The sequence below is a fragment of the Penicillium canariense genome, assembly GCF_028826845.1.
Source record: "Penicillium canariense strain IBT 26290 chromosome Unknown utg000001l_segment0_segment0, whole genome shotgun sequence".
In the NCBI taxonomy this organism is placed as follows: domain Eukaryota; kingdom Fungi; phylum Ascomycota; class Eurotiomycetes; order Eurotiales; family Aspergillaceae; genus Penicillium; species Penicillium canariense.
In genome coordinates this window covers 9,065,828-9,091,395 of record NW_026622728.1, presented here as the reverse complement: position 1 = coordinate 9,091,395, position 25,568 = coordinate 9,065,828, and the positions used below count along the sequence as shown (strand labels likewise).

Sequence of the window (25,568 nt, the reverse complement as noted above, 5' to 3'; positions counted from 1 at the left end):
TGAGGCTAGATTCGTCTTGATGTTGATTTCCGCCAGTATTCTACAGATGGGAGGTCACCTCTCTTCTGCAATCCCGCCGACTCGTCGACGTCGGGCCACCCTTCCGGTAAAGCCAAGCCACGCCACTCCCACTGCTTTTGCAGCTCTTCTTCGGTCATATTGCAATACCCGTATGTACGGCAGTAGCAATCGCGCGGGTCCGGACAGTGTTGTGCCGGCTTCCCGAACATGACTGCAGGAATGAATGTCAGCACCGATCGCCAGAAAGTTTAAAATGTTAAATTTTAAGGTTAAAAATCAAAAGCAAGGGACGCGTACTGTGCCACACGTATTCAAAAATCCGCCCACTGATTTCCGATCCCAATTTAGTGTCGATCAAAAACTGCCGATATCGTATGTAATGCTCGACGCCACGCTCCTGGATCTTCTCCCGCGACACCGCGAATTGGCTGCAACATGCGGTGCCCACCACTTCCGGTAGCTCCTCGCCGGGGAAGAGCTCCAGAAAGCGGTCCGGGAACTCGAGTGCGGTCGGATGCCCTTCATCCTCGGGGCGCTCACGTAAATAGCGTGCTGGCTCGAGTTCAACCGGGCAGCCAATTACCCAGGAGCAGCGTAGGTTGACATACCCGGCTTCGCGGACGTAGTCGAGTTGGAGATCATTCATGGAAATGACAGAGTCTGGAGAATGTTAGATGTATACGGTCTGCGCGCAGCAAAAAGAACACGAAAAGGGAGAAAGAAAATCAAAAGAAATGTCAACACAAGAGACGAAAGGCGCATACCATATAATGGATTATCGTTGTGCCACTGATATCGACCGCCATGCATGAAGGCCACTATACTGGGGAGGGTTTCGTAGCGATCGATTATATAACTAGTTTGACGTGAGTTCTCCACGATCGGATCATATCAGATGAACGACCAACATACGTTAAAAAGACCATCGCCTCATTGCCTTTATTAGCAGGGACGGTCAAGTCAGCCTCTCCAGGAGGCACATCCGCGCGATAGATATTGGGGTGCCACTGGGGCACATGGTCCTCCACCCAGGACATATTGCTTGTGCTCATGGCAGCCAGCACCAGCTCTTTCTCACGAAACGGGTACGTCTCCTGCTGCTTCACGGGTTCCTCCTCCGACTGCTGCTCGGGGGGTTCCAGAGGCATATCATCAGACTGCTCCTGAAGCTGCTCCCCCTCGCGGGGCGTCTCAGGGACAGGGACGACATAGTCCACGGGCGGCTTCAAGCCATTGCCCACGGCCCATCTCAGATCCGAACTGAAAGATTCGCGGTTCAGAACCAGCTGATACGAAAACAGCAAGACTATCGCCGTCAGAGCCAAGTACACAAAGAGCCGACCTCGGGTCGAGGTGACCGCGCCGGGCTTGCGGCTCGGAAACGACAAGCGCAGAAGCCAGTTCATCGCTGATCATTTCATGGTGAGCGAATTATATAGAAGAGACGCGGTAGTTGTTGGAATAGGAAACCCTCTGAGAGGCCCTTCGAATTAGGCCACAGGGAATGAGATATGGGTTAGAGGGTTGAGTCGAGTGGAGGGTTCGAATTGACGTAACGGAGGCCCCCTCGAGCGGGCGGCATTTCCATGGAACCAGCGACAGATTTCCCGGTTGTGGCCCTGAGGTTACCGTGAGGAGACCCAGTGGGCGGTCCGGACTCGTTCGGGTTCGGAACAAGGAGAGAGTCTAGTGGGTCGAAATGGACAAACCGACAGCGTCGACGGTCAGAACAGGGGCCGCTGTTATCGCCCATTCGGGGTGGAGCATGGCCATGGCCACCGCTGCACGAGGTAGAACGGCGCCAGTCAGATGGAGGCAGGTGGATATGAAACTGGAGTGCACTCGATTAAAACTGGAGGTCGATCGCTCAGAAGGCACATGGCAAGATATCACACGAGGCGGATTGGGAGGGCATGCGAATCCTGTTTCCGCCTATTGGATCTCTCTTTGCCAACACAGGGTGCGCAGCATGTACGGAGTATACCGAATGCTCAACCATGACCCGATTTTCTGTCTCCCTCGTCATCGGATTGCGCGGCCATCAGGGGGCGCGAACGATCCCTACCATAAGAGGCTGGGCTTGTTTCATTTCTCTTGCGGGCGTCGATCGGACCAGTTGTCCCGCCCAGTCCGTTCTTCCAGCCCGCATGTCATTATTACTATTGTACTGTAGAACCTCAAGGCCCGAATGTCCGTCATGATCCAGAGGGACCGTCGGTACCCAGCTAAGCGCCATCCAGATCTAGCGGGTCTAGCGTCGAATTGGCGGCTGCACTACAGCGGCAAGAGTGAAGGTATTTCCGACAGAATCTCCATCCGGTGGGCCTCCTGAAAGTCAAAGTAGTATGATAACTCAAAGGCTATCTCAGAATCCGAGGATGAATCAAAAAGCCTGGTGGTTATTCAGTGCATGGACGGTGCCTTCGTGGTTTTCACACCAATATTAGCTCATGAACTCGGGCTTGCTAAGGCGATAAGTCGCCCTGAGAAAAAGGTTCGAGTGATCCAAACCGGCTATGCTAGTATCAACAGCATTTCTCCTGGCCCGGTGGTGTTGTGGTTGCCCGGAAAGACACTACCATTTGCGCTCGAGTTTCAATCAACGGCTCTGTAGAGACCTTAAAGACCTTACCCTGTACAATCTAAACGTATCCCAGGGCAGCAGAGAATTGGCTCGTAGTCCACGAACCCACGGGAAGGTGAGTCGCTGCTAGGTCGATCAAAACTGTGTCGATTGCATTAAAATATCCGTTCCTCCTTTCTTGGCAGTAATCCAGAACAGTCGTAAATAACAGCTTAAGAATGTACTGTACATACTGTATGCAGCGGTAGCTCCAAGTGCGTCATGGTATAATACGTCGTCACTTACTGCACCTGCCCCTCTCTTCGATCCGGCCTTTTCCCACCTCCTCCTTCGCATGTCGAATCGAAGCAATGACTGACCTACCTGAAACAAGTGCTAAGGAATTTGCAGCAACGTAAGTAGCACGTTGAAGTTTATTCGAGAATGGTGGTATCTAAAAACCTCTCACTCAGCCTTCTTCCACTGTATCATGGTCCTACCGTCAAGATTCGGATAAGCTCCAGCGACCATGAATACGAAATTTCAAAGCACCTCCTTTACAAGGAGTCTATCTATTTTACCACAATGTTCGAAAGTAACTTTGCAGAGGGACAGCAGCAGGTAGCAACTCTGGAAGAAGTGGAAGGAGTAGTCTCGGTGCGGAGTTTCGAAGCACTCATAAAGTGGCTATACCTGCGCAGAATCCAACTCGATTCCGAAGGCCCAGAAGATCAAATCTCGGGTGCGATAGAGCTCGTCAGACTTGCAGACATGTGCCATATTACAGGCATTGAAGCTCAAATGGCTCAGTATATCAAAGATGTACTTGTTGCCAATCCTGGTCCCCAATGCGACATCTTTTGTTCACGACCTATCGATACGAATACCTATTACCTCACACGTCAACATATTATTTGGGCAACTCTTTTGCCTCCAGGGCATTTGGTGCGTCGCATCATAGCGGCAGCCTCGGTTGAAGGATATCTTCGAGACGAGAACTACAAATTTGTGCAGGAAAGTCATGAAATTCCTGCCTTCGGAGCTGACTTGCTTCGAGAAGTGAGGTCAACGCTAAGTCAGATGGATTCCGCTACGCAATTTGAAGACCCTATCAGCGGAACGAGAATGAGTATCAACTGTGGTTCGGATTTTTAGTGCTGTATAATCAATATCCTCGTCTCGTTACATGTACAGACCGGTCGTTTTGCTTTTATTTTTGCTTAATTCGACAAGGGGCTGCTTGAAACTTGCGAATTTTGACGGCGCACAAGTCATCGAGGCAGTGGGTGATAGCAGAGGCTGGAATGTCTCGGAGTTATTATGGTACTATTCATGGGAGCCACTGGGGTCAATGTACCCAGTTCAGGTAATTCGCAATAGACTACTGTAGTTCTTCCCGTTGTATCTGATTCTTGGTATATGATTGGTGCATCATCTCGCTCAATGAATCTTTAGCATCTGCACTTTGCCAGACACGTCACTAACCCTATACCTCTTTAAGAAAATTCGAAGCTATGAACACAAGCCACCATCTGTAAGTAGTCATTGCCTATTATTAGGGGGAAACGTTTTGGAGAGGATATGGTGAGGTAGAACACAAGCCCTCTTCATTATCCTGGGTAAGCCACCTCTAACGCCCTCTCCAAATGAAAACTAAAGTCGGGGATGTGCTCCCGCAAATATTCAAAATAGTTCACGGGCTGAAAACGCCCCAGTGAGATGTCCCAGAGCGGTTCACGTATGTGCAAATTCGATCGCTGGATATACGTGACGATCTCACCAACCACAAGGATTGGGCGGTAGTCGATGAGTCCTGCAATCGCATATGGGTACGCAATCCCTGCGATGATCTCAAGGCGAAAGACCGCCGTCTGGTACACGTATGGAACAATCCATCTTAGAACAGAGTCACTAGAATTTTTGATGGCCTGGCAGAACTTCTCCATTGCTAGGAGTTGAAGGGTTTCCATACCCAGGTGCCGTGCGGAGAGGAATATATCCAAGTGAAGAGCAAGTAGGAAGCAGTGGTTTTCGCAGGCTTTGCAAACAGGGTGACGGGGCTCAACATTGCGAAACCTGTAGTTGACAATATTCTTTTCTTGGACAGCATAATCACCTGCCCAAAGAAAGTCCGCAATGAAATGGGTGTCTTGAAAACCTACCTGGTCCGGGAGACGGAGCGCGCTGACAGCCGAGTTCTACACCGGGCAGGGCGTTAGTAACTGACGCATTATGAAATGAGGTATCAATGGCAAGGGATCATGAAGCTTACCTGGGCGTAGATATTCTGAAAATACTCCGACTCGCGGAAGAAATCAGCTTTCGGCAACGCCCGGCAAGGGTTTGCATCAAAACAGTAGATGTTAACCCACCGGTCCTCCCCCTCACGGAGACTCTTAGCGAAGCGACTGTGATACAGTAGTGAGCTCAATCAGCTTGCTTAATATTATTCGTCATATCATCCGCTTACCTTCCGCCAGTTTCTTGAACAGCTGCAAGATGCGTACTATTCTCTCCTGGTCCCAGCCACACCAACTTCGGATTCCACTGGTGGACGGAGCACCCCTCATGCTTGGGCTGCTTTCTCCTAGGCATCTTGTCGTATCAAGATCTCAGGTCTAGATGGGCTAGCTAGTAACTTACAAATAATTGAAAAATGTTCACAAGTTTATCTTGCACTCTTAAACCCGCTTCGAATAAGCCGAAAATCTATTGCATACTTCGCGAGCGGCTTATATACTTCCGGTGACAAAGGGTGACACAAAGTCTCGGCTAACAATAGCTATTAGTATCTTCGATGAAAGCCAAGGATGGTGAAGCGTGGCGTCTCCAAACAATGATCTAAAATCGGCCACTCGCATTATGCTGCAGCCAAAATACAACTACCTTATTTGAGATCATTCATTCCATTATTTCCATCCAGACAATGCACAAAGACTTGATTCCAATATTGCCTTCCGAAACAAAACAAAGTGTTCGACAAAGTACAGGATCAATAACCAAACCTCCTTAAAAGAAAAGCCTTTGATAAAAATATAATACACTTCACTACTCGCAATGGTTGACGGGGGATGCAGCTACCGAAAGTGTCGGTTCTTCACGCCTATCCATTTACTTTTCTCGGCTCAGAAATGCTCTCCCAAGTGAAACAGTCGAATTGTCAATGCCTTTGAATGTAAGATAAGAAACAAAGAAAGCCATTGCAACAGGTTTGACGACTGTTCTAATAGCCCTAGACCTCAATGATTGTTCTGCAGCTCATTTCCCCCCTTAACAGGCCCCCTTCACCACGAGCACAGCCACGTCATGGCTGGCCAACGAGGTACTGTATGCCTCCTTGACACACCCAAGATCCTCGCCGCTCCAGGCATCAATCACCTGATACGCGTCATGGCCCTTCAGTTCTGGAATCTCGTTCCACGAGGCAATACGAGTCGAAGTAGAGTCCTCCGAATTCAACATCAACACCAAGGTTCCCTCCAAAGTAGAGGATGGACCCGACCAGTACTCAGCAGGGTGGACAGGATCAAAAGTCCAGTCAGGGTTGTATCCCCACTTGTAAGGGTGAGCAGAGCGTCCCACAACGGGATCCTGGTGGAAGTCGATCAAGTACTGGTTCTTTAGGACAGCCAGATTAGCATCGGTGATGTTGTCGAGCTAGACAGGATATTAGCATGGATATCCACATAAGATAAAGAAGGCTGCTCCCATTGCATCGTACCGCAGTGCCAATAATCAATGGTGACTTCATGACTGCCCACAAAGCAAAGTGTGCTCGGTTCTCCTCGCTTGTGAGGTTTCCATTTCCAACTTCGAGCATATCAGGATCCGGGTGGCCCCAGAATCCAACATAGTTCATCCTGAAGCTATTCTCGTTGGCAATCTCAGCGACATGAGGCCAATTTGCTAGTAATTACGGGTCAGCTTCTGCTAGCTACTGTCACTTTTCATGGCTAGCAAATAACCCACCTTGGATGTCGCCCGACATACGCCACGAGTTGCCCGTCTCATTGCCCCAGGTGTTCACGTCAGCCTGGCCCCAATCACAGAGTGAATACAAGATGGTGCGGTCCTGGGCCAAGAGAGCATCACGCATCATAGTATAGCGCGTGAAGGTCTTAGACTGTGCCCAGTCATAACCGGCCGGAGCCGGGTTTGAGAGGTCAGGACAAGTCCCATTAGGGAAGTTGCCAGACCCATCGGGGACACAGGCGGTATACTGGTCAGTCCAGTTACTGGGGACCCCGCAGTTATCATACTTGAGGTCTATAGTTTGATTAGCTGGGTTCAAATGAGAATCCATTCAACAAGGACTGACAGTCGATTCCCCACTCCGCGAAAGCCTCTGCATCGACCTGCTCATACCCCAAGCTAGCGGGATGCCCGGCACAAGTAGTCTCCCCAGCACCTATGAATCTGTTAAGGCCCTTGCTCGTGAGAACCTAATTAGGCCGACTCACTACTATAAATACCGATTTTCAACCCCAGGTCATGCACCTGATCAGCAACCCCAGAAATTCCCCCTGGAAATTTGGAGGTATCCGGGATAATGCGTTTGGTCGTCAAATTGCGCGTGTCCTTGACGGACCAGCAGTCATCAACTAAATAAGTTAGAAATAATGGTATAAACATAATGGAAGCGAAAACTCACTGTTCACATATTCATATCCAAGGTCCTTCAGACCAAGCTTCACCATCTCGTTCGCGGCAGTCATGATCTTGGTGGAATCCACATCGCAGCCAAAGGCATTCCACGAGTTCCAACCCAAAGCAGGAAGTCTCCCCTATTGGCCAAATCAATATCCGATGGATAGGCAATGGCGAGGAAGAGGAACCTACCACGTTCTCCTTCCTCACGAGCGCGTTCGCCGACGGCAGGAATGCCAGCGCAGCGAAAGACAGCAAAGTCAACATGATGTATGGTCCAAACAAGTAAGCAGGTCAACGTTGGATGCTACGACGAGAACCCGGCTGCTATATGGTGTCACATTGTGCGGGGAACACCCCAGTGGATCTGGAGCCCCGGATAAAGGGCCGCAACGCTCCTATCCATAGCTTAGACAAAACGTAATGTCGATCCCTGCGGTGGCGGGCAGGGTGCCATCCCGAATAGGCAAGGAGGCGGGAATCCGGTATTCGGATCGGGCTTGAAGAGGGGATAAACGAGGGGCCGGAACCTGGGAATGGAGTTCCAGTTGCCTAATGGAGTCCGGAACATGGAACGCAGTTACCAAACAGAGCTTGATGTTGTTGTACCCCCGGACATCTCTCACCCGAGCACCTCCGGGGCGTCTGACGGATAGCAGATCGGCAGGCAGGAATGCTACAATACAAACTAGCGCAATAAGACCAATACTACAGTAGCAAGCAACGCAGGTCTAGCTCCGTCATGATACATGTCTATCGTGGAATCGTTACTCGTACAATATACGCCCGTGCTCCTCATATAAAACGAAAAAAGGTTCCGCGCCGCCGCAATGCCCGTGCTCACCTATTTTTTTAGAATGCAGAAATGGCGCGGCTATTGACCGTTGCCTAGGATCAACGCACGGGCTTGACGGGGATCCGTACCAAGGACAGTAATGAGGTATTCGATGCTAGAATTTCCATCAGTCAATTGCAGATGGGTTGAAGGCCACTTAAGCGATCATTTACTTACCTCGCTTCGGAAGCCAGCCGTCGCTTCTCATTCTGGAAGTCCTGTTGGCATGTTTCCCACGCCACCGCGCGTTCCTGCGGCAGGACCGTCTTAACGCGAACTTTGAATGTCGCGCTGACGGGCCGATGATCGGAGGCCCGGACTTCATGCCGGCGGTACTCGAGCTGCTTGACGCGGCCGAGGCCACGATAGAGAACGCGATCGCACCAGGCGGGGGAGCGCTTCTTCTCACTCGAGTCGTACTGGTCACTCCCGACATCATATTTATATGTCGGTGCGAACGTTATAGGTGCCTCGGTGAAGCTGCGTAGTCGGAAGCCCGGGTTCTTTCGCCGAGAAGCCAGAAGTTGGTCGCGATCGAGCAGCTTAGGGAGGTTGTTTTGGCGGACAGCGTCGATGATGACATTACGCGGGATGGAGTCAATGCGGTAATTCAGGTCCCCATTCAGAATACAGATCTCATGGTCCATAATCATCGAACCGTCACCGCCACTAGCGAACTGATCGATGCGGGTAGTCAAGCTATTCTCAGGTGGCAAGGTCTCGGCTTCGAGAATTGCCGCAATATCGTTGTTACGATGCGCGGTCTGGGTTTGACCCGCCGCGAGATGACAGTTGACAAAACACATGGAGCTATCGTCGAGAACGAAGCGGAAGATAAGGGCACCCTGCAACACTTGAATTAGACAATCTTGCGCCAAAGGGACACGGACACACGCCACAAACCTTATTTCCGTGCAATCCTCCCATTCCCCGCTTGATCTCCGATGCGCTAATATTGCTGATATTGTGCCGCTCCTTGTGCTTGACAAAAACACAGGTGAAGAGTCCAACCATGTTGGAAGTATGGAGAAGAACGTAAGATTCTTCGAGAGGCATACACTCGTGAAGAGATCGCGTGAGATGATCAATCCAAACTCGGTACTGCCGACTCATGTGTTCTTTTTCTCCGTTCTCCTTTTTCATGCTACCGAGCAGCAAGCTCTCTGTTGCGAGTAATTTAGTAAATATGCCCGGAGAGAATCCTGATCAGAGGTACCTACTAGCTGTGATCTTTTTGTTCTCAAGGTCGACCAGCTCCTGGAACCCAAAGACAATAATGTCGGGCGGATCCTCCGGGTGGACAGCGTCTCGGATAAAATCCGATGTGCGGAGACTACCTGGTGTTGAAGCCCCAGCATTCCATGTAACGATGACGGTTCGAATTTCGCGGAACTTGCAATACTCCACGTCTTTGTCTTGCATTCGGTTGTCTAAAAAGTCTTAGAAAAGGCGATTAGGCCGTAACCGAATGGACAAGTACTTACCAAGCCAATCGTCCTCCAGCATACCATCCCAAAGGCGAATACAATTGTCCGTTCCAAGTGATGTCACCTGGAGGCGGTTCATCGTCCACACGCTACTTGTGTCAAGTACGAAACCGCAGACGGGACTGTCATGAGCACGCCAGTCCTTCTTCACAGTCCATGGATTGGTCTTGACATCGTAGACGTAGATCATGCCCGTTTTATACGCGGCCCACAGATAGTCTCCCACAATGCCGAGGCAGTTGATCTTGTAGACACTAACATTGACCACGGCCAAGCATGAGTAGTCAGTTGAGGAATAAACAGTGACTTTGCCATCCGCGTGTCCCAGATATACGCGGCCACCATCCTGAGTGGTATAAGTGCCAGAGGTCACATCCCCGGAATGCTGCAGACCCAGTGGCCGCTTGAACACTTTGAAGGCCGAGTCTTCCCGCGCGTTTGGCCGGTAGATATGGACGTCTTTGCCAGATGCCAACCACAACTTGTCATCTACAACCATGGAGAACGTGTGGCCTCGGGCAACACGCTCATGAGGGCTGTGATAGCTGTATTGCAAATTGGGCGTGCCAGTTTCATCTGGCGGCCATACCAGCAGCCGACCTTCATCATCAAGGGTCCAGATTTCCTTCTTATGGCGCAGGATCTGAATGACCTCTCGGCGAGATGGGTAGGACCGAGTAGTCACAATGGCGTTGGTTGGAATATCAATCTCGTGGAGTTCTCCAGCACTAGTGCCAAGCCAAATGCGTTGTCCTTCATTTTCGAGTGCTGTACCCGGCTTGAAAGCGAGTGACAGACTCTTCACCGTCTCACCATGAGTGAGACTCATAACTTGCTCACCAGTGGTGAGATCCCAAACACGGGTTAAGTACCCAGTTGTACAGACATACTTGCCACATACAGCAAGCAGTCGCGTGTCGTACTTGGTGGGAATCTCTTTGGGGCCCGTTCTAAGTAAGGGAGGGCGTCGATTTGCCTGCGAGGAATCCGGATAGTCCGTCCTTGAGATTTGGGGCTCATCAGCTGTTGATTCCTCTTCTTCGGTGTCCGTCCTGGCAATACGGCGCTCCGGGTAAGCAGACATATGCGACTCGCGAGGCAACGACTGTTGTCGCAATATTTGGCGCGGGGTCCGAGCTCCATTGTCTACATGCGGGAAAGCAGGTGCAGATCGAGCAATAGGCGTCATTTGGGCTGGACTGCGCACCGTTTGTGCATGCTCTCTAACAGGTGAGGCTCCGCTCCGACGGATGGCTGTAGACGCCGGTCTGGGAGGAAGACCTGGGCGATCATAAGGACTGTCACTCGCTCGAAGCCGTTGAGCAGACAGAGGCGGAGCTACTGAAGCATAATCAGGAAGACCAGGCGAGGAAGGTGGGATTTGCACCATCAAAGGCTTGGTAGCCCGACTAGGTTCATAGGTCGGGCGAGTCCTGGAGAAACCTAGCTCCCTAGCATCATGTCTCGCATAGGCTGATGGTGCTGGTGACCGATCTTCAAACGAGCGCCGGCTCGGCGGTTCCGTAACAGGTCGGCCAGGTGGCTTCAGGCGGGTCTTGTCCGTAGACGCCGGCTTGGTCGGGACTTTCTCGGGGCTGCTAGGAGGAGTGCTGAACGGTGAGACATGATCGTCAGATGATGCTTTGTCAGGTCGTGGCGCTAGAGAGCTGGTATCTGGGTGTGAAAACATCGCAGGCTTCGCGGGAATTTTCGGCTTCTCAGCCCTGTCAGCTGGCGGTGGCAGTGATGTACTCTTCGATTTGCGATCTGCTGGGCTACCGCGCCCATCTACAATGGGGGACAGATCCGGTGACAGCCGCGCAGTTGTCTTCTCCACAGGCATAGATGATCCGAGCTGCGGCGTCACCGGTCGAGCCGTCGGCGCAGGCGACACCCCCAGAGACACAGATTGACGAGGAAGATGTACCGAGCTTCGAGACCTGCGACTATCATATTGGGGAGGTGATGGGCGATTGCGCTCCAGGTTCCGCGGCGGCGATTGGGGAGAATGGACGGTCAAAGTAGGCGGAAGTTGTGGCGACGAGTGGTGGATGTTCATCATCGAGATTGGTCGGCCATATCGACCTCCGGGGGATCCGCGCACTCGCAAATTCTCGCCATCATTCTGTCCATAGTCGCGCCCCTGTCTCTCATCGACTGCCGTGGTCCATGGGGACCGTGGTCGAGGTAAGTCCAAAGAGGCGCGGCTGGATCGGGGCTCGTCACCGGGTTCGGGGGTCTTCAGAAAGCGACCAGAGGAGTCACGCGGGCTAGTACCAGATGCAGGCGGTGATTTGGGTTCATGATGGGCGAGATTCTCAAAGTGTGAGAGCAGGGAGGACACAGGTCTCTGTTGAGACCAGTAGTGTTAGTGTATCCGCGTGCCAAATTTAGATTAGTTGGGCAAGCATACTATGGGAGCGTCGTCAGTGTTCTCCTGTTCCCTGCCGTTTCCCTCCATGGCCATAACCGCGGATCCGTCGCCGAGACCAGCCGGCAAGATCGATCATAAGCTTGAGTTTTCGGTCCCTGAGAGAGAGAGATGGTGTGACGGTGCGGAAGGGTCGTAGACCTTGGCGGGAGGGCAGGCGGGAGGGCAGGCGGGAGAGGGCAGGCGGGAGGGCGGGCGCCCAAATGCAACAGGGATGCCGAAAGAAAGCGGGAAGAGCGCCGGGACACTGCAGAACGTGAACGGCGCAGCGGCCGTGAAAGTCAAAACAAAGTCGACCGTGCGAGGGTCATGGAAGTGGGAAAAGAGGAAGAAGAGGTGGAATGGTGAAATGGAGTGGCGGGGAGGAAAGTGGAGGACGATCACGGGAGTGGCAGATCATCTGGTTCCTGCGCAACTTTCCGTCCCTGACACCGCGGGGTGCCTCAATTGTCTGTCTGCGCAGTAACCCACTCAGGCATACCAGTCTCAATCATGTGGTAAGTCTTCATATTTCTGCTACTGAGGTACCTCCGTCGGGACTCAGAATTCTGGATCTGAGCTTAAAGGCATCACGAACTAATGCTCCCGCTCCGCAGTAAACACATCCTCAATGCCCAAGTGGCTATTCGCTCTCCCTGTTGTACGCTCGACCCTCGACTCGAAATCTATCCTTGAAAATGTGTTGACTAAGCTTCAACTAGGCCGCAAGTGGTTCGACTGCGCCGAATGCCACCAAGAACAGGAAACGCACATGCTGCAGAAGGCTCAGGAGATGGTATGGCCCCATTGGTCTTCTTATGGAGTTGACCGGCAAAGAAACAGGGTCTGACTCATTTCGAAATAGATCTTTGCGTGCAAGAAGTGCAAGAAGTGCTTCCGCAAGGATGCCGCTGAGTTTGAAGAGAGGTATGGCTAGCGCGCGTCCCACGGAGAAAGATTAGTAGGGACTAACATGTTCGTGCTTGTGTTTAGTGATGAGTATTGCCCACACTGTGATAACCACTTCGTTCTTGAGGCCATGACACCAAAGCCGACGCTGCAGGTGGAAGGGGATGACGTGCGCATGGACAGCAGGTATGTGGAGGACAACCCGAAGTCGAGTTTTGTTTCGGAGGCTCACAATTTCTCAGGATGCTCAAGGATGACCGCGTCCGGGGCGACCAAGAACGATCTCTGTTCAACTTACGCGATGTTTCCGACCGCATGGGCTAGAGTATACCCGTTGATGGCTCTCATTTCATGATATTGACGATTTTGATACGCGTTTCTGCTTCTGTGACCATTGGCCTCGAGTCAAAACTACGAGATAATAGACCAAAATGTGGCATCAATAACCATCACTTCTATGCTGTACAATAGGCGAAGGAACGCCAAGGAGATCGATGTCAAATGTGTAGGAATTTCGTGGTTTTGAGTCCTCGTTAAAGTAAAGAGACTAGCGCTACGGTAAATTGGCTCAAATCATTGATCCAGTCACCCCTCAGGGGGCCAGATGCCACCTCAATCCTTCTTAATCAGTCGACTCGCCGCCGCTAGGCCGAGTCAGAATAGCGGCTGTGCCGGCACCTCCCCGGCTGGTCTTCTTCTTGGCGGCCTCCTCTTGCTTCTCAGTCTCGATGTTCTTAACATAGGCCTCGATTTGGTCATCCGGCAGCATCTCCACGCGCTCTCCAGGGGCCATGATGGCGACTTCGATGTTCTTGGCCCCGGTCTGCACCACCTCGAGCAATGACTTGATAGTCAGCGAAATCGTCTGCTCGCGGTCCATGTCCTCCTGGTGATTGCGCTCGAGGAACTCGCGAACGGTCTTGCTGGATCGACCGATGGCGTTGGCTTTCCTAATTGTAGCGTCTAAGGTTAGCATGGTGATGCTTAGATGGAGATGGGCAAGGCTGGAGGAAACACTAACCAAGCGGAGTAGATTCCAGACGGCTCAGTCTGGTAAAGGCGCGGTGTGGAGTCATTCTTGTCAAAGCCAACGACCAGCGTACTAATACCGAACGGGCGAACACCACCACTCTGTGTATAACGCTGTTGCACACTGGCAACGTATTTGGTGATATATTCGATGGTGACGGGGTCCTCAACTGTCAGACGGTGTGACTGGGCCTCTAACCGGGCCTTGTCGATCAGGATGCGGGCGTCGGCATTCAGTCCAGCGAAGGCGAGGCAGACATGGTCATCGACGTTGGCGATCTTGGAGGGCGTAATACGGGTATCTTGGAGCTTGAGGGCGGAGCGCTTCTCGCAGCCGAGGACAACGATATCCTTGCCTTTGACACCGACGGCGCATGTTCCTACAGTGAACGAGACATCAGCAACTCATTTGGATTACCACAAGGGGGGGAAGTTCAAGGGGAGTAGGTTTTGTAAGCTAAGGTTCTGGGGGCCTGCAGAACTGGGATGGTCTTACCTCGCTTCACGGCCTCCATGGCATATTCGACCTGGAAGACGTGCCCATCGGGGCTGGGTAATGGTTAGTTTATTGACAAAACTGGAGCTCCGTGAGGATGCTTCATACCTGAATACTAGGAAGAGTTAGCATCGTCGGTCCTCTGGGCAGGGAGGAGAGCACAGAGAGCTGGCCAACCAGGAGCTAGCTGGCTTACCTGAAAGAGCTCGGTCATAGCCGGACATTGTGGCGGAGGAACAACGAAACGAATCAGACGGAAGTCAGAAGTGCGAGAAACAACTCGACAGAGATCAATGAGGCGGGAAAGAAGCTGGAGGAGGGCGCTGGGCAAAGAGGGCGGTGATGGGGTTGCGGCAGCAGCAATGACGGGATCTCAGCGGGCGGTGGACGCGAAAGCGTACGGTTGCCTTGGCGCAGCCGCGCGGTAAAACTCAACTTTGGCTGCTCAAGGGTACATACGAGATTGGCATACTAGAATTTCCGATCATTTTGCTGAGGTTTCTTGCAAGACCTGTAACCCTTGAAATTGGCGGAATTCACTAACCAGGATTTGAATAAACTAAATTATCCTGCACCTGTCATCCAAATCCCAGTTATTTGCCCTCATAATCTAGATCTATTCACACTCGAGTGGAAGATATATATCACTAGACCGTCTCTCACCGTCAAGGGGCATCATTTCCATTGTACATAGGTAGGTAATGCCTACCTGTTGATAATGGAGAACTGGCACTGGACAAGTTAATCACAAATTGAATGAAAATTGATTATACCCCAACCCATGTACCGAGGACTCAAGTCACGCTCCCGAATAATCCTGTACAGTGCCAAGCTCCACCACCAAACCATGCGGAGCCACCCTAGAGACAAATACAACAAAGATACAGAAAGATGCAGGAAAAATAGATCAAGGGAAATATGGACAAAACAATCTTTTTTGTTGCATTCACAGTGCCCTGGCGGGGTTCGAAGAAGAAAGTCCCTCGATCCATCATCGCCAGCGCAAGCGCAAAAGGAAATCCCCCAACACCCCCAACGGAGTCCGAACCATTGTATATCCCACCCGTGAGATCAATACCGTGAATTCTCCGACGCTTGCCATGACCCAACGCAGAAAAGGGACGACAAAAGATCTAAAATGCAAAGCAGGTTGAGTGCGTAACCTACGCTCACAATGCGTTCGCGTCCGAAACCCACCCAAGACCACGGCTGGAGAAAACCCACGCCCCGGCCGGAGTTCCAGTCGGCGCCATCCTTTGTAACAAAAAAAGCAGACCAAACCATAGAAAGCTCAATATGGAATCAAGAGGGAGCGGAACCGCTCAACAACCAAAGAGATGGGGAAAAAAGAACGGAGAAAAGAGAGAAAAAAAAAGACATCCCACAAATCACAAGACGGCGAGAGGACGAGAGAACAATCCGGAACCATCGACACGCTACCTGCCTGCTCCTTCCCACCCGATGCACCGGAACCGCAGAATCCCTTATACAAATGCGTATCAACGAATATCAACCAGCGCATATACCTGCCACAACGCAGGGTTGCAATATGGACAACGTAAGTGTGACCGCCCGGTTCGTCGGGCATTTTGAAATAGATACAGCCGCGCCGCTTTTACGCGGGCGACTTGTTCGCACCGGCGCCGTTGCGGCGCGAGTGGGTATCATCCGAAACCGTCAGGCCGCCAAGGCCGGTAGACAGGAAGGCGAACGGATCGTTGGAGCCCTCGGAACCGCCGTAGAAAGCACCGTTGGAAGCGCTGGTGGAAGGCACGCCGTGATCAGCACCAGTGAACGCCGCCTGGGTGGCTGGGTTGGCGAAGGAGGCGGCGGAGTGGGAGGTGCCCGACGAGCCGTATCCGGAGTTCACCTGGCCCATGGGCGGGTACGCTCCAGGGTTGTTGCTCAGGCCGCCCGAGGGGAGAGCATAGTTGCTAGGCGGGCCGCCAAACTGCTGGCTGAATCCACCGAAGCCCCCGGCTGTGGAGGCGAAAGGACCGGGGGCAGGGGTGCTTGCCATCGAGTTGGGGCCCATGCCGAATTGCGACGGGGGTTCCATGGGAGACGGGAACGCCGAGTCGGCCACAACGGCGGCGCCCGAGCGTGGAGCACCGCAGCGAAGACAATTGATGTTCTTGGCGAAGTTGTGGTAACCGCAGCCCTCTGAGCCGCATTTCCAGTCACCGGCGCGGAAGGGGACCACGCCACCGTTTCCACCCATACCACGTCCGTGGCCGCCCATTCCGTGGCTGTGGCCCATGTGGGGAGGCATCATGTTGGGCGGGCCGTAGCCGTAGCCGTAACCCATGGGGTCCGGTGCCGCTGCCATGGCAGGGAACGAGCAGCGGAAGCAGGCGGTACGGCGCTGGAAGTTGGAGAAGCCACAAGACGGGCAAGTCCAGTCACCGGGACGCGGGCGGTTCTTGGAGGGAGGGAATGGTGTGAGAATCTCAGCCGCCCGGTCGAGAACACGGCTGGAGGAGGGAGACACTTCAATGGCCTTCTCGTTGAGGGCGCGGCCGTTCATGCACAGGCTTTCAGCGGCCTAGATGGAGGGTTAGCAGGCAAAGACAAATTGGAAAGTGAGGGGGCCCGAAGAGAAGAGATGGGAACACTCTTTCTTCTGTGAACGAATCATACCTCTTCATGAGACGAAAACACCGCGAACCCAGTACCGGTAGGCTTGTGCTGGTCGGGAGTGCGAAGAGTCCAGAAGGCAATGGGCCGGCCACCAAACTGGGTGAACCAACTCTCCAACTCCGATTGCGTGGTATCGTGGGGAAGGCCGCTCAGGTGCAGGACCTTGCTGCGCTCCGCCAGGAAGGCTCGAACATCGGCGTGGGCATCCATAGGGCGCGTGAGGATCTCGGGATGCTCGTGCGGGGGCTGAGACTTGCGGATCAGGCCCCGAAGCACGCGGGCCAGAGTGATAGACTCTTCCATGGCACGGCGCGGCGAAGCGGGGGCCAACGCTTGCAGGTGGAAGGGCAGGTTGTGCTTGATGGGAGCCGAGGACTGAACGGGCTCGACCTCTAGGGCGGCACAGATGTTGGCGAGAGAGCTGGGACCGAAGGGCAGCGATTCGGGGTGGTGGGTTTGCCAGCGTTGATATTCAGTGCGCAGGTCGAAGGTGCGCGAGTGTTGCAGGTAAGCGGGCAGTACCACGGCCTTATCACGGGCCTCGCGGGGCAGCTGCACGCGCAGATCCCACGAATCCAAGGTCACGAAGGCAAACTCAAGTTGTTTGCTGGTGAGGTGTTCCTGGGCGAAGGCATCGAATCGGGAGATGGCATCACGGAAGGTTCCTGCGGAGCGGACGTGCTCCCATGTCAGGGTGGTCAGGCTCGCTGTATCATCATTTTGGGTCAGTCATCACAATCTTCCCGAGGAGTTGGGTATGCATCATCGGTGGTCGGTCCCTAGGGGAGTGGGCGAGGAAAGAGGCATGCTTACTGCACAGCGGCGTAATGGGAGTATTGACAGGCTTGACGAGGACACTTTCACGGTGGAGCTAAAGAGATCGAACGATTGAGAGTCAGCTTGTCTGGTCGTTTTGGGGTTGATTCGGGGGGCAGGAGAATGGATGTGCGAAACGGTTGGGGGAGAGGGGGGGGAAGGTTAGCGGGTTCGGGAATTGTGTGTACCTCTTCGCAGGTCTTGGTGTCCAACAGAATCCAGCCCAATTCGATGACCTCGGCGGAATCCTTGGTGACATAGACGCCATGCTCGTCGCAGGTGGTTGCAACGTGGATGACAATGTAGCGATCCAGCTTGGGTGTGGGTGCTGAAACGGCCGCCATCACTGACTTGTCGCTGCCAACGGAGCGGCAGGGGAGAGCCCGGGGGGGGGGAGGGGTTAGGGGGTAAGGAGGAATGTCTCTGCCGGAGGTGCAGGAGACAATTCAACACGACAGACCGGGGGGATCGATGTCGTGGAGAAACGGAAGGAAAAGAGAGGCCCGGGGGGAGAAGAGGGAAAGGGGGGAAAGAGAAAGAAGAAAAGAGGCCCAACTGGCGCGAAGGTGGAGTTGCGAGAAAAGAAAAGTTTCGGGTTCACGGGAGATTACTACGGACGTACACGCCCACCACCGCGCAAAGCAACAGTCTATCCGCTCTAAATCTATAAAAAGGAGGACCTTTCCTCGACTCTACGCCATCTCTCTTGGGCTGCTTTTCCGCCCTTCTTCCCCCCGTGATCGGGGACCAGCTCGTTTCCCTTCTACTCCCGTGCAACCCCAGCCGGGCCCGATCCCTGCTGAGGGGGTCTCACTAACTTCGCTTGTGCCTAAGGGTCGGGATTAATCCAGAAAGGCCTCGATACCTGCACCGCAACTCTCGCTCGCTGAGGGGGCCAGAGGCAGCTCCGGTCGCCCTGGGAAAACCTGTTGGCCAGCATACCAGGGTGGATCCTGTCAGAGTCCCAGCAGGGATGGGCCCAGACTGCGTCGAGGAGGATTAATAATGGATAATGGACAGACATGCGGCCCGCCGATCGAACCCCGGAAGGACGAGATGAGTCGCATCTGGACACTGGACCATAACAGACGGCATCAGAACAGTCCCTGTCCCTCCAGCCGATTCAGTTCTCACAAGTCGATCGACTGGTGAACGGAGATGTCCATCCGGGTCACGTGGCACACGATGACTAATTGTTGATGCCTCGGGGTGTGCCTTGTTCACCTGTTCCTTCCGAATTCGTTTCTTCCGGACGGAGCTAACTACAGTAGCGCATTGTACACATGATACGCCTGGTCGTGAAAACTAGACAAAGTGGCCGTAGCGATCGTCTACACCACTGTGTCGGCCTCGACCACCTAATTCAAATTTGTGTCCAGAATGCCAGCCAGTGTCCCATTAGGGCTATGTTATATGTGGGGAAGCGTCTTCATTCACTTCTACGAGTATGATATGATGGTGCTTCTCCAACACGATCCGAGCGTACCCCACATACCGCGGAGGCATCAAGGCGGGAAAATAAACTATTACTGAAATCTGAGAAATTGCCGTCTTGTTAAGCTGAGTTTGGTATTGTTAGCCGTGGGGCCGTGGAGCCGAACTGGGGATGGGCGCATATTTGGGATGACAGTCCAAGGAATGCAAAAGTGAAGCTTTAACTCACATGAGACGTACGAATCTAATCTCACCGCACCGGAAAAAGTTCGGGGAGGCGCAGTCCATGCCGGACATATGCGAGTCGCTAGATAAATACTATTTTTGTCCACAGTCAACATGGAACCATTCACCATGGAGAGTCGCCAGTGAACTCTCAAAACCGTTCTTGCCTTTCCTGGATTCCCTTTCCTACATTCTAAGAGACTGACTGACCACAAACCGTCACGGATGCCGCGGGTGTTATTGAGAAACAGAGAGTTCTGCATATTTGCATATATGATGGACTTTCGGAAGGAAAATGGTTCGCTTGCCCCCTTTTTACCCGTAACATTCGTTTCTTCACTCAGTGGAACCTAGTGCAGTGGCTTGACCTTCGCGCTTTTTGACCTTGGAGGGCCTGCGGACATCCAGAATTGCGGCATAACAACCTGTTGATATTTTGTCCGTGCAGCTGAATCCATATACCTTCTTTTATAGAACCTGCAAGGAGACGTAATCGCAGCGTGGGGCCAATTGAAGTCTGCTTGAAGCTATTCCGCTTCGAAGACTGGTACGGAGGACGCGTGAATGCCATGGGCCACAAACCGATTCGAGTCCGACGCAACGTGCATCTTAAGAGAAAGAATAGAAAATAAAACAACGCCAAAAGTGGAAGAAAATCAAGATTCTTTTCTCGACATCAAAACAGACGCACGAGGAAACAGGCACGCCTTTTTTAAATACTTGTTATGGTTATGGCTGTAGTCATTCGATCTCCCGAGGTCTAGCACGTGTGGTAGGAAGCATTCTGAGCTTCCTCTCCTCTGCAAATGCCACCGCTGCTCCACAGCCTCTTCGTCCAGCACACTTCCAACAACAGCGGCTTACTATGTCAGCAGCGCAACCACAACCTCTGCTTTCACCATCCCGACGGCAACGGCGGCCAACGAGGGAGTGATCATCGTCAAACAGATGTTGCCTACGTCAATGATGCACAATTCTGTAACGGCAATACTCACCTTTAGTCGTTGAACCTCCTCATTTAAAACTGACCTATGGGATAACTACATGCTTGAAACAAGACTCGCTTCGGGATTTCTCGCAGACGCACGCATACAATTGAGGAAGTCTCGCCGCTTCTTACTGACCTGAATCTCCCCCAGAGTTCTCCTTTCGGAGGCGGGCTTAAAGAACCACAGCCACCGCTAGTGGCAGCAAAGGGATTTTCACTATATGTACCAGCCTCACTCAGTCTGCATTCATCTACACACTAGATCGCATATACGATACTTGTTCGTGGTATCTTGAGAATCCATTTGGAGGAAAGTTGAAAGTATGGTACTCATTCCTTTTAAGGCAACATCGAATCCTATACACGCCCCGGGCCTATTCCCACCGTCGATATGGAGATCGATATCGTCAATATTCAAAAGCCCAAGCACGACCAACGCCAATCCCAAACCCCAGAGCATGAAATTTAACCTCATCATTCATCAGCGACCTCTTCCTTGATGATGGTTCCCCTGCTAGTATCATGGTCGTCCTCTTCATCTTCCTCCATGATACTAGGCTCGACAGAGACGAAATTTCGACTGGCTCCAGCGCCCTCAACAGTCGGGCGCACACTGCCAGATCGGATGCCGCTATCACCTTCATCTTCCTCCATGATACTAGGTTCCACAGATACATGGCGGCGACTGGCGCCCATGGGTTCGACAGAGCGCCGGACGCTGGCTGAACGAACACTTCCTGCATCACTCTCGAGATCCTCTGTAGCTGCACGAGGGCGGACACTGGCGGCGCGAGCATCCTGAGCAACAGCAAGGATCTTGAGAGTGGAGTTCTTGGTCTTAACGAGAGCATTGCGGCTAGAGGCTCCCGCAGCCAAACCCTCATCGATGGTTTGATCCAACAATTCCTTAACTTCTTGGGCCAATTCGACATTTTCCGCATCGATTTCGATACTAGTCGCGCTGCGAATGCTGGTGCGGAATTGGTCTTCGCCTTCGGGAGCACGAGAGCCCCCACGCGATGGAAGCGTGGGAGCGGCAATGTAGAGTTTGCTGAGGAGTGTAAAGAGCAGCTTGCGTTCTTCCCGCGAACAACGATTGGTACCGGCACTGACACCCAGAACTCGCTCAAGGATGTCTTTGACTAGCGCCAGGTGTACCCAGCCACATGCACTTGAGCTAGCTGCACCACCAGCCAGGACACGTTCGCCACCCAGTCCAACAACGCGGCGCTCGTCAGTCCATTCGGCAAGCATGCCGATAACACCAGTCATGAGGGCCTTCACTTCACGCTCGCCGAGACTCTCGTCGATCTCACCATCGCTATCCTCTTCAGCTTCTAGCGAGTAATATTCCTCGGCCGCGTTGATGACAGCTCGAACGACTGGCACAGCAACACGCCGCATATGCTGAGTGTTCTCCAGTCGCGAATGGCAGTAGACTGGGAAGAAATATGCCAGGGATTGACGGAGAGCTGGGTTCTCCCGAGTCCGTGGGTGAAAGAAAGACACAACCAGGTTTTGAAGCAGCGTTTCAACGGCATTCTGGTTATATTCTTGGATTGCAGGGGGGACGTTTGGTCCAGATGGTGTGAAGGTGTTAGTGAGCAGAAGCTTTGAAAGGGCGGTAGCGGCCCCCGATTGCACGCTAGCGGGAGAGGTTGCTTTCAGAGCCCGCGAGAACACTTTCAGGATGGGCTTCTGGATGGCGGGGGTTGCCAACGTCTCGCCATCTGAATCCACAACTGGGGCCAGCAACGAGGGATGGGTTGTGATCATGTCACAGATAATCTGGATTGCAGTCACTTGGAGTCCCTCGTGGCCCTTACTGTAGCAATGGATGAAAAGAGTCATGTTGTCCTCGGCGACATTCTGAAGACATAAAAGATTAGCAGGCAAAACACGTATCGAATATCCGAGATAACCATACCTTGTCAAGGAGGCAGCAAAGGCCCAGACAGTAGAGACCACGTTCCCGAATAGGAGCCTCATGACTTCGCACTGCGGGTACAACAAGGCTATTCAACATGGTACGGAGGTTCATGTTTTGCTGTAAGTTGCCTTCCACGTTTTGGAGCATGCATTGCGCAATGTGAAGACATTTCATATTGACCACAATCTCACGGAGGATCTTTGCCTTGGCCTCTTCCTTGTTGAATGGTACTTCGTCATCAGTTGCCGGTGTTTCAGATCGAGCACGGCTACTGGTATCATCGCTGATCTCAGATTTAGCGGATACAAAGCTCTCCTCGGTGCCGATGGTGTCATGCACCTCGGCAATAGCTTCAAGAATCACGCTGCAGAACTCGCTCTCGGCAGCAGCGTCTGGACCGCAAACACATCTTAGAGCCTCGATAGCAAGCTTTGTCGACTCTTCCGGTAATTCTGGCACGGCAAGTGACTCGCGCAAGAGAGAGAACATCTTCCGTCGACCCACTTCATCACTGTAGTCCAAAGTGATTGCGATATGCAACAGTTGCTCGACAATAAACTCATTCTCAGTTGCATCTTCATCGTTGGCGTCTCCAGTCTCCTTGGAAAACTTCTTGCGCTCCAACAGCTTGGTGGTATACTTGGAGAGGAAATAGGCCAGGGCGGTGACGGTGGGCATCTTCTCATCCGCAAGGTCATCGTACTTTCCCTCGTTTTCAACACGGCAGAACGCGTTAAACGAACGCAGAAGAAATGCCGACTCTCCGGTTAGAGACTCCCAAAACGGCTCATCGAAAACAACAGCGTCCCGATAGTCGGGACGACCCTCCCAGAAGCTACGCATCGCTTCATGGGCAATACCGCTTTCAACCCCGGAATTGACGACATCAATTCTTTCCAGCAACTCTAAAAGAGCGTTCATATTGGGAGCAGATCGTTGGACGGGATTTTCGCCTTGATTGCTACCGGCACAGTCTTCTACCCAGCGATCGTAAAACAGCTTTCCGGTTGCCTTGCGAACGCTTTCATCACGGTCACGCAAGCCCCAGCGCAGCAGCTTTTCTCTCATCCCGAGGGACAGATGGCGGAAGTCGCCAAGTGTGGGCAAAAGACGTGAGTATAATGTCCGTCGGGTGGGTGCGTCGAGATCACGAGCTCGTTCGAGGAGGTAGGGAAGAGTAACCTGGGCGAGCGGGAGATTGGAGAGAAGGCTCTTGCGAACATCGGCGCTCGTGTCGTTCTGCATGATCTCGATCAATTTCTCGAGGAGTGCGGTGGAGTTGTCATCATTGCCATCTTCGTCGTCCTCGTTACCTGTCAGCCGGGCTAGCCCGATGACCGCCTGCACTCGCACAGAAGACTCTTTGTCGCGAATTCGTTTCAACAAGCCCTGTCGAATGGTGTGATACAGCTCGTCATCGATTGACTCGAGGGTATTGACGATGTGTGCAATAATCTGGGTTGCGCGGAATCGCACCATTTTATCCTTCGAGGCGAGGATGGGAACCATCAAGTCTACGAGGCTCGAGGTGAGACGAGAAGTCGGAGTTTCGGGGGCAGAATGCATTCCATCATCTTCCTCATCCTTGGATGCAAAAAGCTCAGCATCTTTCTCGGAAGCATGTGCAAGAAAGGTATCCAGGAAGCGCAGAATACGGTCCCCGACAGGCTCTGACTTCTTAATCGGAAGGATACGCAGCATGCAGCGGCCAACCTCGATGTTGAACTCCTTTTCAGCGACTGTTTGTTCTTCGGGTATCACGACCTCCTCCGGCTCTTGATCCTTTCCCTTCTTGTTCCTCTGGGGAATACCACAGCAAATTTCTTGTAATTTGCGCAAGCGCACCACTAGCTTGCGATGACCGGTAGTTGATCGTTGGGCATCTGCAAATATGGCGCACACATCACGGCGGAGGTTGGGCGATGTTGACGGTAGTGCGGGTTCTTCGGGAATCGCGAAGGACGGAGTCACCGATGGCGCACGTCCAGTGGAGGGTTGTGCGGATGACCTGCGCGTTGCCGCAGATGTCGAACGGGCGGCGACTCGGCCAGGCATGGTGGGCGTGGGTTATCGAGGCGCAATTAGTGAAGGGCAAAAGGCATGGCAGTCGCGCATCCACAGATGAGAGCGAGGAGGAGTGGCGGGCGGTAAACAAACAGCCCAAACGGGGAGGTGCGATAAGGTGGGGTCATGTGAGAGCTGACTCATCACGGTGATCGAGCCCGCCCACATGGAAGTAGAGAGACAGCTGAGCAGAGTAATGCATTATTTTCCTTCTTTGTATTGCTATGCATGGGTAAGACATAGCTGGAGCGTGTAGAATGTGGATGGAGATGCATACAATACCGAACACTCACAGTCACTGCAGGTGGATGTTGAAGCGAGGTCTTCTCTCGGGCTACTTGGGCGGACCTTCCAAGTTCGCTTAAATATGAACCCATGGTATTTAGTTCATATAGGCAGAATAGATATCTATCCATTACATTACTGTACAGGACAAATAGAAGACGGCAGACTGTCCAAATTCATGAGAGATAATAATCCCAGCCCCGAGGGATATATTCAAAGAGCACCATATCTAGACACATCAAGGCGACAAGCGTTCACCATCATGCGCAAGGAGATCGGCCCGACGGCAGAAGCGGCGTGGAGCCGTAGAGCTGAGATTTTAATACCTCGACATCAATTCCTGAGGTACGAGACATTTAGAGCGACGAGGTTACTCATGTCTTTCGGTACCCATTTAGTTCATCGTCTGGATACCTAGATACCTAGATCCGGAGACACGGAGCTACGGTGGCACGAGTATGCAAATGACGCTACGAAAGTCGGTTGGCAACCGCGATTAATCTAGCCTTCGGTTGCCAATATGGCAGTAGTACATTATGCAGAGCTCTTCCTTATAGCATTGGAGCTGACTTAACAGATAGCACCTTTCATTACACCTGTGCAGGGTCATGGAATCGGTCTTTCATACATGTCACCCTACAGCTTGGACTTGGCTCGACTTCTCAGGACCTCCAAGAAATGCCAACTTAGCACAAATCAGGTGGTAGGGAGAGGATAGATGGGTCGCCTGTGTTTGGAGTTCTATCAATCTAGGCATATTTTGTACACTCCGCACGATATAATACAAAC

The 25,568-nt window shown here is 52.6% G+C and overlaps 9 protein-coding genes across 9 annotated transcripts; 2 read left to right on the top strand and 7 right to left on the bottom strand.

Moving 5' to 3' along the window:
• Positions 1-5: 5 nt before the first annotated feature.
• N7482_003148 (DUF3431 domain-containing protein) lies at positions 6-1,427 on the bottom strand (the record flags this gene model as incomplete). The annotated part of the gene is made up of 4 exons (XM_056685273.1): positions 6-232; positions 319-681; positions 786-877; positions 934-1,427. The coding sequence occupies 4 exons, from the start codon at positions 1,425-1,427 to the stop codon at positions 6-8; spliced, it is 1,176 nt and encodes a 391-aa protein (XP_056548879.1).
• Positions 1,428-2,955: 1,528 nt separating this feature from the next.
• Positions 2,956-3,739, top strand: N7482_003147 (BTB/POZ domain-containing protein; the record flags this gene model as incomplete). Its single annotated transcript, XM_056685272.1, has 2 exons — positions 2,956-2,999; positions 3,058-3,739. 2 exons carry the CDS (start codon positions 2,956-2,958, stop codon positions 3,737-3,739), a joined length of 726 nt encoding a protein of 241 aa, XP_056548878.1.
• Positions 3,740-4,194: 455 nt separating this feature from the next.
• On the bottom strand, positions 4,195-5,179 carry N7482_003146 (uncharacterized protein; the record flags this gene model as incomplete). The annotated part of the gene is made up of 3 exons (XM_056685271.1): positions 4,195-4,782; positions 4,857-4,992; positions 5,055-5,179. The coding sequence occupies 3 exons, from the start codon at positions 5,177-5,179 to the stop codon at positions 4,195-4,197; spliced, it is 849 nt and encodes a 282-aa protein (XP_056548877.1).
• Positions 5,180-5,854: 675 nt separating this feature from the next.
• Positions 5,855-7,498, bottom strand: N7482_003145 (glycoside hydrolase family 27 protein; the record flags this gene model as incomplete). The annotated part of the gene is made up of 7 exons (XM_056685270.1): positions 5,855-6,241; positions 6,306-6,490; positions 6,554-6,850; positions 6,903-6,992; positions 7,045-7,185; positions 7,236-7,368; positions 7,424-7,498. 7 exons carry the CDS (start codon positions 7,496-7,498, stop codon positions 5,855-5,857), a joined length of 1,308 nt encoding a protein of 435 aa, XP_056548876.1.
• Positions 7,499-8,105: 607 nt separating this feature from the next.
• N7482_003144 (putative inositol polyphosphate phosphatase) lies at positions 8,106-12,020 on the bottom strand (the record flags this gene model as incomplete). The annotated part of the gene is made up of 6 exons (XM_056685269.1): positions 8,106-8,181; positions 8,244-8,911; positions 8,970-9,229; positions 9,287-9,496; positions 9,551-11,903; positions 11,967-12,020. The coding sequence occupies 6 exons, from the start codon at positions 12,018-12,020 to the stop codon at positions 8,106-8,108; spliced, it is 3,621 nt and encodes a 1,206-aa protein (XP_056548875.1).
• A 574-nt stretch (positions 12,021-12,594) lies between these two features.
• Positions 12,595-13,196, top strand: N7482_003143 (uncharacterized protein; the record flags this gene model as incomplete). Its single annotated transcript, XM_056685268.1, has 4 exons — positions 12,595-12,759; positions 12,829-12,890; positions 12,957-13,058; positions 13,115-13,196. The coding sequence occupies 4 exons, from the start codon at positions 12,595-12,597 to the stop codon at positions 13,194-13,196; spliced, it is 411 nt and encodes a 136-aa protein (XP_056548874.1).
• Positions 13,197-13,494: 298 nt separating this feature from the next.
• On the bottom strand, positions 13,495-14,621 carry pre6 (proteasome core particle subunit alpha 4; the record flags this gene model as incomplete). The annotated part of the gene is made up of 5 exons (XM_056685267.1): positions 13,495-13,822; positions 13,894-14,281; positions 14,398-14,450; positions 14,506-14,512; positions 14,594-14,621. 5 exons carry the CDS (start codon positions 14,619-14,621, stop codon positions 13,495-13,497), a joined length of 804 nt encoding a protein of 267 aa, XP_056548873.1.
• Positions 14,622-16,012: 1,391 nt separating this feature from the next.
• On the bottom strand, positions 16,013-18,197 carry N7482_003141 (putative RNA binding protein (Arp); the record flags this gene model as incomplete). The annotated part of the gene is made up of 3 exons (XM_056685266.1): positions 16,013-16,942; positions 17,038-17,718; positions 18,042-18,197. The coding sequence occupies 3 exons, from the start codon at positions 18,195-18,197 to the stop codon at positions 16,013-16,015; spliced, it is 1,767 nt and encodes a 588-aa protein (XP_056548872.1).
• A 2,777-nt stretch (positions 18,198-20,974) lies between these two features.
• Positions 20,975-24,485, bottom strand: N7482_003140 (condensin subunit YCG1; the record flags this gene model as incomplete). Its single annotated transcript, XM_056685265.1, has 2 exons — positions 20,975-22,369; positions 22,428-24,485. 2 exons carry the CDS (start codon positions 24,483-24,485, stop codon positions 20,975-20,977), a joined length of 3,453 nt encoding a protein of 1,150 aa, XP_056548871.1.
• Positions 24,486-25,568: the final 1,083 nt, after the last annotated feature.